The 17,393-nt window shown below is 36.7% G+C and overlaps 1 protein-coding gene across 1 annotated transcript in view; it reads right to left on the reverse strand.

Annotated features, from left to right (window-relative positions):
- The window catches only part of GABRB1 (gamma-aminobutyric acid type A receptor subunit beta1), a 446,588-nt gene that overhangs the window by 276,369 nt on the left and 152,826 nt on the right, over positions 1–17,393 (reverse strand). Inside the window, exon 4 of the mRNA XM_006069953.4 lies at positions 3,689–3,909. Within this exon, the coding sequence (XP_006070015.3) occupies positions 3,689–3,909 (221 nt within the window). The remainder of the gene's footprint in view (positions 1–3,688; positions 3,910–17,393) is intronic.

Below are 17,393 nucleotides of genomic sequence, written 5' to 3' on the forward strand. Positions count from 1 at the left end.
TGTGGAATCCATTTAATGACACGGTCTTATGACTTTGGAATTCCTGATTAAAGGGCCTTTCAGGTACATTCAGAAAATCCAATTGACACCATAATTGCTTAAAAACACCCCAGTGATACATGGTCTCAAATTCATGATGACTATAGCTGGATTATGGATAAGGCAAGAAGTTTCAAACTCCTGATTCTTTGTCTAGAATTGGTATGGTCATAACTATGTCAATACCTATGTTATACTACAAGGATTTTCTGGTGCATGGGCTTAGGCAGTGACAATGGCAATTATTCCTTAAAAGGCAACTACAAAGAAAAAAGTGAAGACTGTCCTGCCTAAGCCTAGGAAATGTTATATCAGAGGACTGAAAATGAATAAGCCATGATATAGAATCATAGAAGCAATGAAATTGAGGTTTGAGAGAATTTAGGAATGATTTTGTCCACTCCCTGTCTCTTTAAGGCTGGGTAATCTGAAACTCATAGAGGAAATAGCTTATTGAAGGGTACAAACTAGTCGGGCCACATGTGTCTTTGACTCAAAGTCCCAGGTGCCTCCACTCTGCCACAATGACAAATTTATACCCAGTTTCTGGATAATTAATCCCAGGGACAGAATAATAGGTATACTGTACATACTAGGCACTCAGTGAATGCTTTCTTAATTGAACAATTGTATCTCTGTCACTGACATACGTAGGAGTTAGAGAAACACCCTTACTGTACAGCTTTTCCACTAAGGCTTATAACATAGTAAGGCTATATCAGGCACAATAACTTTAAAGAAATATAGCTTAGTATTTACATGTATTAACAACCCACTCCAGTACTCTTGCCTGGAAAATCCCACGGCGGAGGAGCCTGGTAGGCTACAGTCCATGGGGTCGCTAAGAGTCGGACACAACTGAGCGACTTCGCTATTCACTTTCACGCATTGGAGAAGGAAATGGCAAACCACTCCAGTATTCTTGCCTGGAGAATCCCAGGGATGGGGAAGCCTGGTGGGCAGCCGTCTATGGGGTTGCACAGAGTCAGACATGACTGAAGTGACTTAACATCAGCAACATATTCATTATTTCATAAAAACTTCCCAATAATGAATCAGATGTTATTAGCCCATTGTTGCACCTGATAAAACTAAGTAAGGCTCAGTTTATAACTTAAGGTCAAGCAGTCAGAGAATGAACCCAACTTTGATCCTCTGACTCCAGATTGCCATGCTTTCTTTGTTATGCCTATGGTTTCTCCAGGACATTTATAACCTCTAGGGAAAAGAAAACCTAATCTGTGAGGGAAGAGATAGAAAGACAGAGTAGGGGGGAATATATTAGAACTAATGTGAGGCTTTTACGGAGAAAACTGATGCCAGAAAGAGATCAGAGATCAAGTAATAGATGAAGGATTTGTGTTTTCTTTGAGAGATCTGTTGCCAGGCTCCTAGCTACAAAGTCATGGGTGGGCTCCAAAGAGGAGAAAGCAACGCTATGCAACTTGGAAGAAGGTATTGACTTTAAGTGTATCTGAAAGACAGTGGGATGAGAAAAGCACACCATTCTTATGGGAATCAAGATCTGGACTTTAATCCTAGTTCTATCATTTGTTGTCCCTTAGATCAGGCCCTTTCCCCTTTTGGGCCTCAGTTTTCTTAATTTAAAATGAGGTTCAAATGTTCAATTTCATGGTTCTCAACTATTTTTCTTCTTTTGCAGCATTGCCATTGGTAAAGACTGCCAATAATTTAGAAAAAATTTGAAATTGCCACCCACATTCTTACTTGCAAAAAATCTAGTTTCTTTAAAAAAAACAAACAACTTTTTATATACAGTTGAAAAATCACATACAGTGAATATACATATTGTGGCCCATCAGCCTACTAAGTTGGGTCATGGGTTATATAATTACTCTCCCAGAAAACTTTATAAGGATAATTCATCACTTTGTATCTTAGTTATATAGAATGGAAGCTACATAGGTAATAGAAAAAATCACACCTGATTTCCATTGTATGACCATCACTAATGACTACCACTGTGCTCTTGCATTAGTAGATTTTATCTGTAGTAATATCAATACACTCAAGAGACTTGTTAGTTTATTTCATCATTTTTTCTGAGAGGACTTTAGGTCAGAGATTTTTAACTGGAGTTAACAGTTCCTTGAGTACTGAAAGGGTGGGAAAATTCCAAAGATCATTTTGCCAAGATCAATTGATACTATGTCACTGTGCAAAGGAAGACCAAAGCTATCAACTAAATAACCAACCATTAGGTTAAGTTCAAAAGTTTTATCACAGATGCATTCTTTTCACTTGCATATGTTTTCAGATATCAGATACATGTTAACTGTAGACTTTTGGCCCTTAAGTACAGTTTTAGCTTGGTATTGATGCTATATAAAAGGATTTTAGGGGGCTTATGACCACTCTAAAACAATAGGAGAATTTCATCAGCTTCTCAAAGGGATCACAAAAGGTGACAACAAAGGTTAAAGAAGCACCACACTTCATATCCTCCAATAATATGTTACAATTCAGATATTTTCTGGTAAAACTGGAAGCTGATTTGAATTGTAGCCTAAAAGTTTTAGTAAACTTTTAATTACATGAAGGTTAGTAATAGACCTCTATCAGTGTACAAGACCTCTTTTATACTTGATTCTTAAAAAAAATAAACAAACACAGTGTGATGAAAAATATTGCTGAGAAAAAGAAAGATAAATAAATAAAGATATATTCATGGATTAAAAAGCTTCATAACTTTACTTTAAATTGTCAGTTCTCTCTGCACTGATGTAGAGATTCAATACAATCTCAATTATAATTCCAACAGACTTTTTTGGATAGAAATCGAGAAGTTGATCCTAGAAGTTATATAGTGAGATGCAAAGGTATTAGCATTTCCAAAACAATCTTAAACAGTCAGTATAAAATTGAAGGACTTATGTGACTTCATGACTTACCTTATAGATATGGTAATTAAATAGTGTGATACTGTCTAAGGATGGACATAGAGAACAAAGGAACAGAATAGAACCTAAAAATAGACCCCACTCATCCTCAAAAGGTACCAACCCAATCTAATGCGAAAAGCAAAGACTTTTCAATAAATAGGGCTAGAATAACTGGATAGCCATATGGAAAAGAAATGAACTTCAACCCCTACCTCATAAGAAACAGAACAATTAATTTAAAGTGGATCATATATATGAAAAAAAAGTGAAAACACATAAATTTAAGGGAATGAAATCACTGAATCTTCTCAGAGTCACCAACAAAATATTTTCCAATTTCTTCAGAATATTGTTTATAAATTCATAATAATTTCATAATTAAGTAGCTACACAGAATACCCAGAAAACATTGAGTCTGGGTAGACCTGAGATAATCAAGCAATTGCCTAAAAAAGACGTAACCAAGAATAAACTAGATGTGAAATCTAACAAAAACATATTCTTATTACTATGTTTATTATTTAAACATAAGAACAAATCATTTACCTTTGATGGACAAAGTTGTCTAGCTTTAGCTTAAATAGTTCTAAAGAGATTTTTCTGAACTTTAATATAATTTTATTATCAAGATTAGAGAGTCTACATATTTACCTACTTGCCTTTCTCCCTTCTGCCCATTTCCAAAAGTAAAAGTTAAACAACAACATGCACAACAGCAATAAAATATGAAACACAAAGCTCTTTACCGGAGTCCGTAGAGAACTGTTCCATCAGGATGCAGGCGGATCATGCGATTTTTCACTGTAACCCCATGCACAAAGGATTTCTTGTCATTCAGAAAGTAGGTGTCTGGTACCCAGAGCTGATCAGCCACCCTGTTGTCTAGTGTGAGGTTTAGTGGGATTCCAGAATAAGAAAGCCTTTTGTCTTTCCAAGACTGCTGGAAATACATGGTGAGAGTATAATCCTGTAAAAGAAAGGAAACCAAAAAAAAAAAAAAAAAGACTTTTACCATCATCATCATCATTATCTTCAGCTAAAAGCCTTTTTGTTAAGAACCTGATAGTATGTGGTACTGTGGATGCCCAGAGACTCAGCATTCTGCAGGCCTGCTATGAGGTTACATTTGAATATGCTGTGAGTTGCACCTCCAAGTATAAGGCAACCAACAGGTTAGAAGTACTAGAGCATGCAGAAGCGTTTGTACCAATATAGGGTAAATCCATTTAATTGAATTTTAATGTTTGAAGTTAAGGTCATGGGGAAGGCCGTAAAGGGAAGTTGTACTTAGAGATTTATGTTCTCAAATATCTATCCCTGGACATTGTATTTATAGAACTATTTTGAAGGAGTGTGTTTGTAACTAACTGTAACTAAACTGTAAATACCTTCTGAATGAATAGTGTTATTTGCCTTATAAATGTTATCAGTTTCCATTATCTGGATTTTTCTAGCAAATTATAACTTGTCTATCAGTCATAAAAAGTAGTTTATGTAGAACACGTGGAGGGAGATACTCATTTGGCCTGAGAACGGACATGAGCGATGTGTGTGCTTGCTCAGTTGCTTCAGTCTTGTCTTTTTGCCACCCTAAGGACTGTAGCCCATCAGGCTCCTCTGTCCATGGGATTCTCCAAGCAAGAATACTGGAGTGGGTTGCCATTCTCTTCTCCAGTGGGTATTCCCAACCCCAGGGATGGAACCCAGGTACCCTGCATTGCAGGCAGACTCTTTACCATCTGAGCCACCAGGCAAATTGTCCATTAAAAGAATATGAGGTCACAGTAACAACATAAAGGCTTAAGTTGTGGGTCCTAATATCATTAAAAAAGATGGTTCACTTTTTCTTTTAAAGGACATTTATCTGTCAATAGCTTTAGCTGAATGCATTGGCAACAATTAAGAAAACACAATATAACCCCTGCACAACTCTGTAAACTGCAATTGTTTTATATATATATACATACAACTCTTTGAGAGACCAGCTGAGCCACAAGGGGAGCCCATGAAATTAAAAAACGCTTGCTCCTTGGAAGAAACGTTATGACCAACCTAGACAGCATATTAAAAAGCAGAGACATTACTTTGCCAACAAATGTCCATCTAGTCAAAGCTATGGTTTTTCCAGTAGTCATGTATGGGTGTGAGAGTTGGACTACAAAGAAAGCTGAGCGCCGAAGAATTGATGCTTTTGAACTGTGGTGTTGGAGAAGACTCTTGAGAGTCCCTTGGACTGCAAGGAGATCCAACCAGTTGATCCTAAAGGAAATCAGTCCTGAATATTCATTGGAAAGACTGATGCAGAAGGTGAAACTCCAATACATTGGCCACTTGTTGTGATGAACTGACTTATTGGAAAAGACCATGATGTTGGGAAAGATTGAAGGCAGGAGGAGAAGGGGATGACAGAGGATGGGATGGCTGGATGGCATCACCAACACAATGGACATGAGTTTGAGTAGGCTCCAGGAGTTGGTGATGGACAGGGAAGCCTGGCATGCTGCAGTCCATGGGGTCGCAAAGAGTTGGACACGACTGAGTGACTGAACTGATTTGAGAAACATTGACTCTACTCAGGCTTTCCTGGTAGCTCAGACGGTAAAGCGTCTGCCTGCAATGTGGGAGACCTGGGTTTGATCCCCAGGTCAGGAAGATCCCTGGAGAAGGAAATGGCAATCCACTCCAGTACTCTTGCCCGGAAAATTCCATGGATGGAGGAGCCTTGTAGGCTACAGTCCATGAGATCTCAAAGAGTCGGACATGACTGAGCAACTTCATGGGTTCACTGACTCTGCTCATGTCTTACATCTGGGTCAACTGTACTTCATCTAGATCCCTATATGGATATTAATGCATTTCTTAAATATCCTAAATGATATTGTCCTCAATATTTATTCTGGCCAATGAGTTCCAATGTCCTTTAACCACTATATTCAAGAATGTTTACATTGTTTACTCAGAAACAAACTTACAATAAATTAATTCTTTCATGTTCAATGAGAAGGACATTTGCTCATTATTAATCATACAATATCCCTTTTACAGGTCTGAAACTTCATTCCACCTTACCTTCACTTAACAGAAAAAGAGAACCTACAGGGTTATGTACATTTCTCTTCTCAATTGCTAACATTATCATTTGCATCCTCTTCAAGTTGTAAACATCATACCTTCTTGGAGTACAATAGATTGGACAGATTCTGAGCCTTAGATTCTAAAACATCTTGATGCCAAAATCTACCACTTGTAGAGCTATGTAACCATGAGCTACTAACTTAACCAATTGTTATCTCCAATGTCTCACTTCTAAAATAAAAATTATAGCATTTTACTAGCTTATTGAAAACATTGCTTAGGAAAATTAGGGTGCAGGTATTTTAGAAACTAGAATGCTAAACAAATATATTATCTTCAAAATTATTGACTGCTGTTTAAAGATTAATATTCTTCCAAACTACTTGTAATGTACATATTTATTTTCATAGGCATTGCCACTTTTAAAGAGATGTGTATAAAAGAACTTGTAGGCAGAAAGACCCCAGTAACCATGAACTAGACCCCAACAAGACTTACAACACAGGCGCTTGTCTGTGTTGTAAGTCTTGTTGGGGTCTAGTTTGTAATTCAGACAATGTAATAAAATTAATAACTATCTCAAGATACATTATTGTAAACATTGTCACTGAGATCAGCATGACCAGCAACGGGTTACATGTTTCACTACTCATGCTGAATACTCATTAACCTCCAGCTCTCGAGTGCCACAGAGGATTTCCTCACAATAAGACTATGAGGCAAAATCCTTACACTACATTCTCTTCATTAAAAGGAGTTTTAATGTGTGATCAGGAAAAACTTATTGTAAAGTACAAATGATTATAATGACAAATGATATTCTATTAACTAATGTTATAATTAAAATATGCTTGTGGTAAGTAAACAATGGAGAGTGGAAGGAGAAAATAATGTCAACTTGAGTAACCTCCGCATAAATTAAGTGCATGCATGTGTGTGTGTGTGTGTGCTTCTCCCTTTCCCTTTATGGAAACTCCTGTTTCCTGTAAAGAAAGAACTATACACATGTACTGAGATCTTTGCTCTATACAACTCACTCTGTTTTCAATAAATATTGACTAAATGTCACACCATGTTTCCCAATTAAAGCAGTAATTTGCTCTATTTGCAATAAGAAATCATTCAGTGGAAATTTGTGTTGTTGTTATTCAGGTGCTCAGTAGTATCTGACTCTTTGTGACCCCATGGACTGTAGCACCCAAGGCTTCCCTGTCCTTCACTATCTCCCAGTTTGCTCAAACTCATGTCCATTGAGTCAGTGATGCCATCCAACCATCTCATATTCTGTAGCCACCTTATCCTCCTGCCCTCAGTCTTTCCCAGCATCAGTGTTTTTTTCAGTGAGTCAGCTCTTTGCATCAGGTGGCCAAGGTATTGGAGCTTCAGCTCCTGCATCAGTCCCTCCAATGAATATTCAGAGTTGATTTCCTTTAGGATTGACTGGTTTGATCTTGCAGTCCAAGAGATACTCAAGAGTCTTCTCCTTAGCACCACAGTTGGAAAGCATCAATTCTTCAGTGCTCAGCCTTCTTTCTGGTCCATGGATGCTAGTATTTTACTTTAGGAAGTGGGTGATGCAGAACAAGTACCTTTTAGGACTTTTCTTCTTATGCATTTCTAGGGTTATCATCTTAATCTAGGACCCGATTCTATGATAAATGGAAATATGGACCCATGAGTTTGATAACCTTCAAAAAACTTTTTGAAACTAATGATAATTGTGATGATAATTATGCACAATGTGGAAAGACTTAAAACAGAGTAATATCTTCTTCCTATGCATATTTTACCACAAGCATGATAATAATTTCCTTCTAGAAAATGCTATACTCTCTGTGGTTTCCATAGAGCTTCATACTATTATTTCATTTCATTCTCACTACCTCATGAAACAGGCAAATTCTCCCTAAGAGAATTTATGTTTACATCTCTAGGAAACTACTTACTGAATTTTAAGTAAATTATTTTTTTCTTTCTGCACTTTAGTATAAATATTTACAGTCATATCTGCATATAATAAAGCCTAAGATATTCTTTGGTATATTCTATTTTTTAGATGGAAAAGAAAGGGTTAAAATTGCTGTATCTTTTTTTCTCTGATACAACCGATTTTCTACTAATTTTTCATTAGGTCAAAGTGCAAGCACTCCAGGGAGGATGGAAAGTTTTCAGAAAGAAATGAAAGCTTTTGATACTTTGGCCAAGAATTCTAAAATCATTTTTCTTCCAGTTGTATGATATTGTTCAACTACCTTTCTCAAGTGTGCAAGCTACTCCTTGACAGAAAGTGTGACATATTTAGAAACTATGGGCCATAGGAGATTCTTTGACACCGAAGCAAATTAATGGGATTAACTGGTATGAGATTCCTAACGAAATTGGTCAGGCTAATTCGGGCATGAGAGAATTTGATTCATTGAAGAAAAGCAGGATAAACAATATCAAGTCAGTAATCTCCAAAACCCATCCTTTTTAAATCTAAAAATGCTTAAAGATATCAGAAAATATTTCTAATAAATTAAAGCAGTCCTTTTGGAGAATAAAGGTAATATTCTTTTATATACTTATTTTTATTGAAGTACAGTTGATTCACAATTTAGTTTCAGGTATACAGCATATGATTCAAAATTTTTATAGATTATATTCCATTTAAGGTTATTACAAAATATTTGTGATATTCCCTATGCTGCACAATATATCCTTGTATCTTATTTATTTTATACACATAAGTTTGTACGTCTTGATCCCCTACACCTATGTCTCTTGCCCCTCCCTTCTTCTCCCTTCCTGCTGGTAACCACTAGTTTATTCTCTATATCTGTAAGTCTGTTTCTGCTTTGTTATATTCATTTGTTTTATTTTTTAGATTTCATACATAAGTGACAACATACAGTATTTGTCTTTCCAAGATATGTAATCCACTTGTGTCCATCAACAGATAAATGGATATGGATATATATATATAATGTCACTCAGCCATAAAAAGAATGGAATTTTGCCATTTATAACATGGATGGGCCTAGAGGGTACTATGTTTAGTGAAACGAGTCAGATAGAAAAGGGGAACATTCATTTTAGAGCAGTAGTTTTGAACTCTGGATGATTTTGTCAGCCAGAGGATATTTAACCACGTCTGAAGACAGTTTTAGTTGTCACAACTGAGAGTACTGTGTGTGCAGCGAATATCACAGAGAGGAACAAACCTGGCTCCATACGGGATCTATTCTTTCAGCTTTAATCTTTGTGCTCTGCTGCTGGTGCTAAGTCATGCTGGCTCTGCGCCTTTGTAAAAGACTGTTTCGTAAAGCATGAAACATACATAATAGCCGTTCTTCATGATCCGCCTCATAGGCTTGACCTTTGAAGGTTTACCACTTTTCCATTTATACTGAGATGAAAAGTTGCAGAGCAGAGCATAACAATTGTCTTGTTGGAGGTTTACAGAAACCATGGTGACCAGACCTATGTTGACAGCTGAAAAAACAAAGGATTCTGGCATCAAGAAGTCTACAACAACCAGCCCCACTGTCTCCCCTTTTAGTATAAAAGAAGCCTGGATTCTAACTCGAATAAGATGGTTCTTTGGGACACTAGTCTGCCATCTTCTCAGTTTTCTGGCTTTCTAAATGAAGCCACTATTCCTTGCCCTAATACTTCACCTTTTGATTTATTGGTTTGCTGTGCTGTGACCAGTAAGAACTTGGACTTGGTAACACTAGCACCTATGGGTAGTGGCCAGGTATGCTCCCCAGCCTAATACGCCTAATACACTGCACCATGCATCCCCTATAACAAAGGATTAACTGACTCCAAATGTCAATAGTGTCAAGGTTATGAACTCTGCCTTAAATGAAAATATCTTCCTTTCTAGTATCAGTAAGATAATTGTATTATTAGTAAAATAGTATCTTCAACATGTCTACTCAAGCTTTTAATATATTTCTTAAAACTTTGTGTAAGGAATGCTAACACTAGATGGTTCATAATTTGCCACTTTAACATAAGAAATCATTGACAAAAATTCCTTAATTATCTAGCATCAGAAGAGTGAAAAAGTTATATGGTTTTGGCAAATATATTGAGATATATATTTTAATAAAATGAGCTCTAAGAAGACTGCATAGTGGGCTGGAAAAGTGAAAGTCTCTTATTAGCTGCCTCCACAATTAGCACACAACTCAAACTAATTCAATAGTGAAGAGACAGAATATTGATTTAACATCTAATAATATTGTATCTACCAGAAGGATCATATGAGCAATCCCTCCTTTTCAAACTCCTTTTCAAAAGAGGGAGAACTTATATATATATATATAAGTTCTTTATATATATATATATATATATATATGTCATTGCACACATTTGTATTTTATATTCCATTGATTTGACTGTACATTATGCATCACAAAGGGTCCCAAGCACACCTCTCTGTTCCTTATAAAACTTTTATGCCATCTTAGTTGAACTCTGAGATCCACTCTTTCCAAAACTTAGGTTGCTTTCCCCCAAAACTGATTGTAGCCGAGCTGTGCATCACTTCTACAGAAACTCCTGTTTCTGGTGGAAACTGCCCTGCCTAGAGTTCCTGCTAACTGAGTGTGACCATGTTCTGTATCACATGATTCTGCCCTCCTCCCACCTTTGGAATGAAGAGTAGATATCTAATCTAAGACCAGATGATTTATAGGCAGGTGATAAACTTGTGCCTGATTCAAGAAGATGAGATGGGCCAATCAGAATCCTCTCCCAGAAATTGGCTATTGGATAAAGGATCTGATGGGTTTCCCTGGTGGCTCAGTACTAAAGAATCTGTCTGCTAATGCAGGAGATGCAGGTTCGATTCCTGCATCTGGAAGATCCTCTGGAGAAGGGAATGGCTCAGTTCAGTTCAGTTCAGTTCAGTCACTCATTTGTGTCCAACTCTTTGCAACCCCATGGACTGTAGAACACCAGACTTCCCAGTTCATCACCAACTCCCGGAGCTTACTCAAACTCATGTCCAGCGTGTCAGTGATGCCATCCAACCATCTCATCCTCTGCCATCCCCTTCTCCTCCCACCTTCAATCAGGGTCTTTTCCAATGAGTCAGTTCTTTGCATCAGGTAGCCAAAGTATTGGAGTTTCAGCTTCAGCATCAGTCCTCCCAATGAATATGAAGGACTGATTTCTTCTAGGATTGATAGTCTGGATCTTCTTGCAGTCCAAGGGACTCTCAAGAGTCTTCTCCAACACCACAGTTCAAAAGCATCAATTTTTTGGTGCCCAGCTTTCTTCATAGTCCAACTCTGACACCCATACATGACTATTGGAAAAACCATAGCTTTGACTAAATGGACTTTTGTTGGCAAAGTAATGTCTCTGCTTTTTAATATGCTGTCTAGGTTGGTCATAGTTTTTCTTCCAAGGAGCAAGCGTCTTTTAATTTCATGGCTGCAGTCACCATCGGCAGTGATTTTGGAGTCCCCCAAATAAAGTCTGTCATTGTTTCCATTTTTTCCCCATCTATTTGCCATGAAGTGATGGGACTGGATGCCATGATCTTAGTTTTCTGAATGTTGAGTATTAAGCCAACTTTTTCACTCTCCTCTTTCAACTTTCATCAAGAGGCTCTTTAGTTCTTCACTTTCTGCCATAGGGTGGTGTCATCTGCATATCTGAGGTTATTGATAATTCTCCCAGCAATCTTGATTCCAGCCTGTGCTTCATCCAGCCTGGCATTTTTCATGATGTACTCTGCATATAAGTTAAATAAGCAGGGTGACAATATACAGCCTTGACGTACTCCTTTCCTGATTTGGAGTCCATCTGTTGTTCCATTTCCAGTTTTAACTGTTGCTTCTTGACCTGAATACAGATTTCTCAGGAAGCAGGTCACGTGGCCTGGTATTCCCATCTCTTGAAGAATTTTCCATAGTTTGCTGTGATCCACACAGTCAAAGGCTTTGGCGTAGTCAATAAAGAAGTAGATGTTTTTCTGGAACTCTCGTGCTTTTTTGATGATCTAGCGGCAATTTGATGATCAAATGATGATCAAATGGCAATTTGATCTCTCGTTCCTCTGCCTTCTCTAAATCCAGGTTGAACATCTGGAAGTTCACGGTTCACATACTGTTGAAGCCTGGCTTGGAGAATTTTGAACATTACTTTGCTATCATGTGAGATGAGTGCAATTGTGTGGTAGTTTGAACACTCTTTGGCATTGCCTTTCTTTGGGATTGGAATGAAAACTGACCTTTTCCAGTCCTGTGGCCACTGCTGAGTTTTTCAAATTTCCTGGCATATTGAGTGCAGCACTTTCACAGCATCATCTTTTAGGATTTGAAATAACTCAACAGGAATTCTATCACCTCCACTAGCTTTGTTTGTAGTGATGCTTCCTAAGGCCCACTTGACTTCATATTCCAGGATGTCTGGCTCTAGGTGAGTGATCACACCATTGTGGTTATCTGGGTCATGAAGATCTTTTTTGTATAGTTTTCTATGTATTCTTGCCAGGAGAATCCCATAGACAGAGGAGTCTGCTCAGCTACAGTCCATGGGGTCACAAAGAATTAGAAATGACTTAGGGACTGAACAACTACAAAAGGATCTGATACAGCAGCTGTAGTACCAAGTGCAAAGGTCATGACATAGAACTAGGGCTACACTGCTAGTATAAAGTAAAAGAGAGGGGAGCTTGAAAAAAAGGAGGAAGCCAGCTTGCAAAAGAAGAAAGAAAATGGAGAAAAATGCAGAAAAGAGCCATAGGAGAAAGAGTCTTCCATTGTTAGAGAACGAATGGCCAAGTTCATACAGAACTTCCTGTTTCCTATTTCTAGCTCTCCTGAGGTCTGGAAATGTTCTATACTTCAATATAAGCTTCTTATATAAAGTTTATATATAAACTTCTATACTTCTTATAAACCTTCTTTGTATTATTACAACAAATTTCGCTTTCCTTGTCCTAAATTGATTTCATCTTTATTTCCTCAAACCAAAAGAAGCCATAATGATTATGCAGATTGATGTCCATATGAGAATTTCATTAAGCAATAATTATACATATTGTAAAAACCGAAGAAAATCAAAATCATCTGGCCCATCTCGTTGATTTTGAAAAAGGGAGGTATTATGAGAAATCTGACACTCAGAGACGTTAAATGACTGGAAAAAAGGAGGAAGAGACATATTTGATATTGTTTATTAACCGAGAGCAAGGAAAGTGATAGAAGATATATTTACTTCTATGGAGACAATTCTCTATCAAACACAATGACAATTATCCAGAAATGTAACCTGGAGACTAAATGCATAAGACGGCAACAAACAGTACTTCTTACAAGGATGAGAAAACAAAACAAACTCATCTCACAAAAACAAACTTTAGTGAAAAATTGCCTGATAAATAAGCCAATTTAGGTTGTAATTGAAAAGAATTGCACAACGTCTGTTTCTAATTGAGACTCCTGCTTAAATGAATGCTTTGTGTATCGTGTCACCATTAAGTACATTCCGCAGCAGAAATGCATCACTGTATTTCCAGATTTTCTGTTCATTTCTAATCTTTCATCTTATCATCTAGTATTATGCTAACTATTAATACATATTTGTTGTGCTTACTCCTTAGCCATGTTTTGTTTTAATATCTTTAAAATACATACAATCTCATTGTTTCAAAGCCCATGTTTTTCTTTTTATTGATTTTTTCCAACAACTGCAGCTTGTACTATGCTTCATAATCTTCCTTTACCTTTGTCTCATCCTAATAGCCCCATTTGGTTTATCCATCTGTATCGTCAGATTTTTGTCAGTCGTGTGTAGTGTTCTGAACAATCTGGGAATGAAGTGATCTTCTGGGTGAACAAAACCATTGGGAGCTGTAGGTTTCTACCAATGGGAGTCATCTAAGGAAATCACATGGGCACACAGGACACTAACATGACAACTGGAGTATGACCTTGTGTTCCAAGGCCATGAACTGCAGGAGACTCTCACTATACAAAACTGAGACTGTACAATTTAAAAATCTCAGCATCTGTGATCTAATATCTACTTTATAAGCTGTAAAGATTAATGATTAAAAAAAATGAAAATGCTTTTTTTCTTTACAATGAACCTGATTTCCTAAAAACGATATGACAAAATTTGTATTTCATCCAGTGACAGTTTAAATGTCTCATCTAGAACCTAATTAATCAGAAGAACAAATAACTCAAGTTGTTTCCATGGTAAGATATATTGAAAACTTTGGCCCAAAGCAGGGCAAATTTGCTAGAAACTTCTAAGTCAAAACATCTTAGATTATGAGAGTGACTAATTCATTCTCTCAGCATTTTGCCATTGTTGACTAGCTTGAAAATACTGTATTATGCCAGATGCTTATGAGAAAATGTTGTGTAATACATTTCCCCTGCCTACCTCAAAGAACTCCTAAACCAGGAGGTGAGACTGAGCATCGTTCATTTCCAAGCTATCAAACTGGCCTCCATAGGCTTGTCAGTCCTTCCATCACCTCTGTAACCAGCTCCCTGCATGAAATTCCTTCCACCTCAGATACTCAGAAAACTCCACTTCTTTTCACTGGCAGTCTATCACTGGAGACAAGATTATTGAGTAGGAGGTTATCAGTTTTACAAGCTCTGGCATTTGCTTAAAGAATAGTGAAGTCAGAGTTAGTCCTAACAGGGAGGTGGAGGAAAGAAAATGGAAATGGTTTAGGCAAAATTTGGTGACATTGATACGGGAGGATAGAGAGAAGAGGGCATCAAGGATGACTATAGGGTTTCTGACCCAAATGAGTACGTGGATAAAAATAGTAAGAATTGAAGATTTGGGACTGAGGATGATTCATTTACTCATTTACAGGCTACTTTGTGTTGTGGGTGTCAGTGGCAGTTGCGTGTAAGGTGCCGAGTAAGTAGTTATGAGCCAAAAAATACAGGAAGGCAGCGCTCAGGGAGGAACAAAGCTAAGTGAGTCATGATGATAGATGCGGCCGTGGGAATGGATTAACGCACCATGGAGACAGTAGAAGGTGAGAAGAGGACAGCACCCCTGGGAAATCTGATTCTGGGATTCATCCTCCTTTGAGTTCTCAGAATAGTCTTCTTCTACTTTGATTGTAGTACTTATATTGTAATTATTTCTCAGTCCCACTAGATTTTGAACTCCTCCAAGGGCAAAAGTTTGTATTTTTAGGTTTCAGCTTAGTGCACCAATGATAGCAAGAGCTCAAATATATTAGCTGAATATGAATTAAGTAGTGCTGTTTGGGGCACTTGATCTCAGCACTAATTGTGTTAGTGCAAACTCATCTTAAACTTTGAAATATTGGTTATCTTTTTAAAATACATGGACACTCTCAGTTAGGCAAAATAATTAATAACCCAGAGTTTCCATTCTCTAACCATTCGAGATTGACCATTGAGTGAGCTTCCCTAGTGAGCCCATAATTCCCACAAATTTAGAAATTGATGAATTTCTGGGAGATGACAAATGCATATGGCATTTGAAACAAACTTACTCTTTAGGAATGAATTAATAGTGACTTTCTATAAAGTATTAATAGATATATTTTGAATTATATCACAAGTCATTTTGAAAGTATAAGCCTATATATACTAAAGCTTTAAAAATAGATCTCTATTCAGAACAACTTTCAAATTCATTCACAAGTTAGTATTCAAAATTCTCAATAAAATATTATATTAATGATTAATTTATCAGGAGAATGATTCATAAACCACTGACATTTAAAACCACACAATTAATGAGTTATGACACACTTTTTCAAAGTTCTTGAGTTCCAAGAGGTTCAAAGAGAATTACTGTTTCTATTTTCCCCAATACTGAAGTAAGAGTAGATATAAAATCAGTTCCATGGAGGATCTAATGCAGAATGTGGTGGATTTGCCTGACCATGTTGAGCTGGACTATGAATCCATGACCAGAATAGAAATCAAAGTGTGGTATGCATGACAACTTGAAAAAGTCGAGCTATGAACTGAGCTAAACTGTGAAAGAATATGAGAATCAGGATTAAACCAAGATGTTATCAAGAACACATGACTTAGAAGAGATGAAAAAAAATTTGTAAGCCTTTTCTAGCCTAGGAAGGTATTTTTCTCTTGTGATTTGTGATCTTGTAATATATAGAGAGTGTAAAGAGCACAGTTAATAGCAAAAATTCTAGGTCTGGTACTGTTTTGTTGGAGGAGAATGAGATCTTAGGAACTCTTAGCTTAAATTTAATAGGGTAGAATAAGAGGGATTCTTAAAAGGGCTATAGTAATAACTCTAGAATCAAGCACTTCTGATATCTCTTAAAACTTGAATTTACCTTCCTGGAAAGGAATTGTTAGCACACTCTCAGAAACCTTATTTTTATATTTTTCTAACAGGAAGATTGATTTCCATCAAATTATCATCTTAAAGAGATGGTAGGTAATGATCTCTGGGGAGTCCCTGGGGAACTCTCAAAATAGAATAGGTAGCCAATTATAATGTCCAAATGTCAACTTTATCACATTCATTCTTTTATTCCATCCTCTCTTTTCTGTACCATGTTGGTGTTTTGGATTTTGTTTGTTTTAATTTTCCATTCAGAGATAATCACCATCAACATTTGGTATCCAGTTTTTTTCCATCAGCTTTAAAAGAAAAAAAAATCATTCTACATAACCTACTTTTTATCATAAACATTGCTACCTTTTCCACAGCTATTTATGTATTTATTTGCTTATTTATTGTTGAGCAATCTTGCTTCCTCCATTGTACTTTCTTTCACTAATTAGTAACTTGGTGGGCAACATTTTACGTTTGCTGATGCAACTGTCTAGGAACTACATACATGCATGCATGCTCAGTTGCTCAATCATGTCTGACTCTTTGAGAGCCCATGGACTGTAGCCTGCTAGGTGCCGCTGTCTCTGTCCATGGAATTTTCCAGGCAAGAATACTGGAGTGAGTTGCTACTTCCTATTCCAGGGACTCCAGAACTTTTGTCATTGTTTTTAAAAATAGCGGTATATTATATTCACTTTTGTGAAGCATTCTTTTTTAAAAAATGTTCATTGTGTTTGTACAAGAAACTGAAAATCTTTGGACAACATCCTCTGTGACTTCCATATTTTGAAATTTAGAAGTTCAGGAAGGAGTTCTCAGTAACAATTCTATATAAATAAATTTATATTTTTTTAAAAAATAAATAATGGATGGAACAAAATATCAAGAAAAAATTCGCTAGAGATTTAGATTTCTTATTTGTGCAGAAATCTTAGAAAATGGCATACAAAAGTTCAAATCAGATACAAATAGTTACTTTTGAGAAAGAAAAATTTTGGAACTAGGAGACTTTTTTTTTTCCACATTAAAAACACATTACTTGGAAGCTTATTG

The sequence above is a fragment of the Bubalus bubalis genome, chromosome 7 (assembly GCF_019923935.1).
Source record: "Bubalus bubalis isolate 160015118507 breed Murrah chromosome 7, NDDB_SH_1, whole genome shotgun sequence".
Classification (NCBI taxonomy): Eukaryota; Metazoa; Chordata; class Mammalia; order Artiodactyla; family Bovidae; genus Bubalus; species Bubalus bubalis.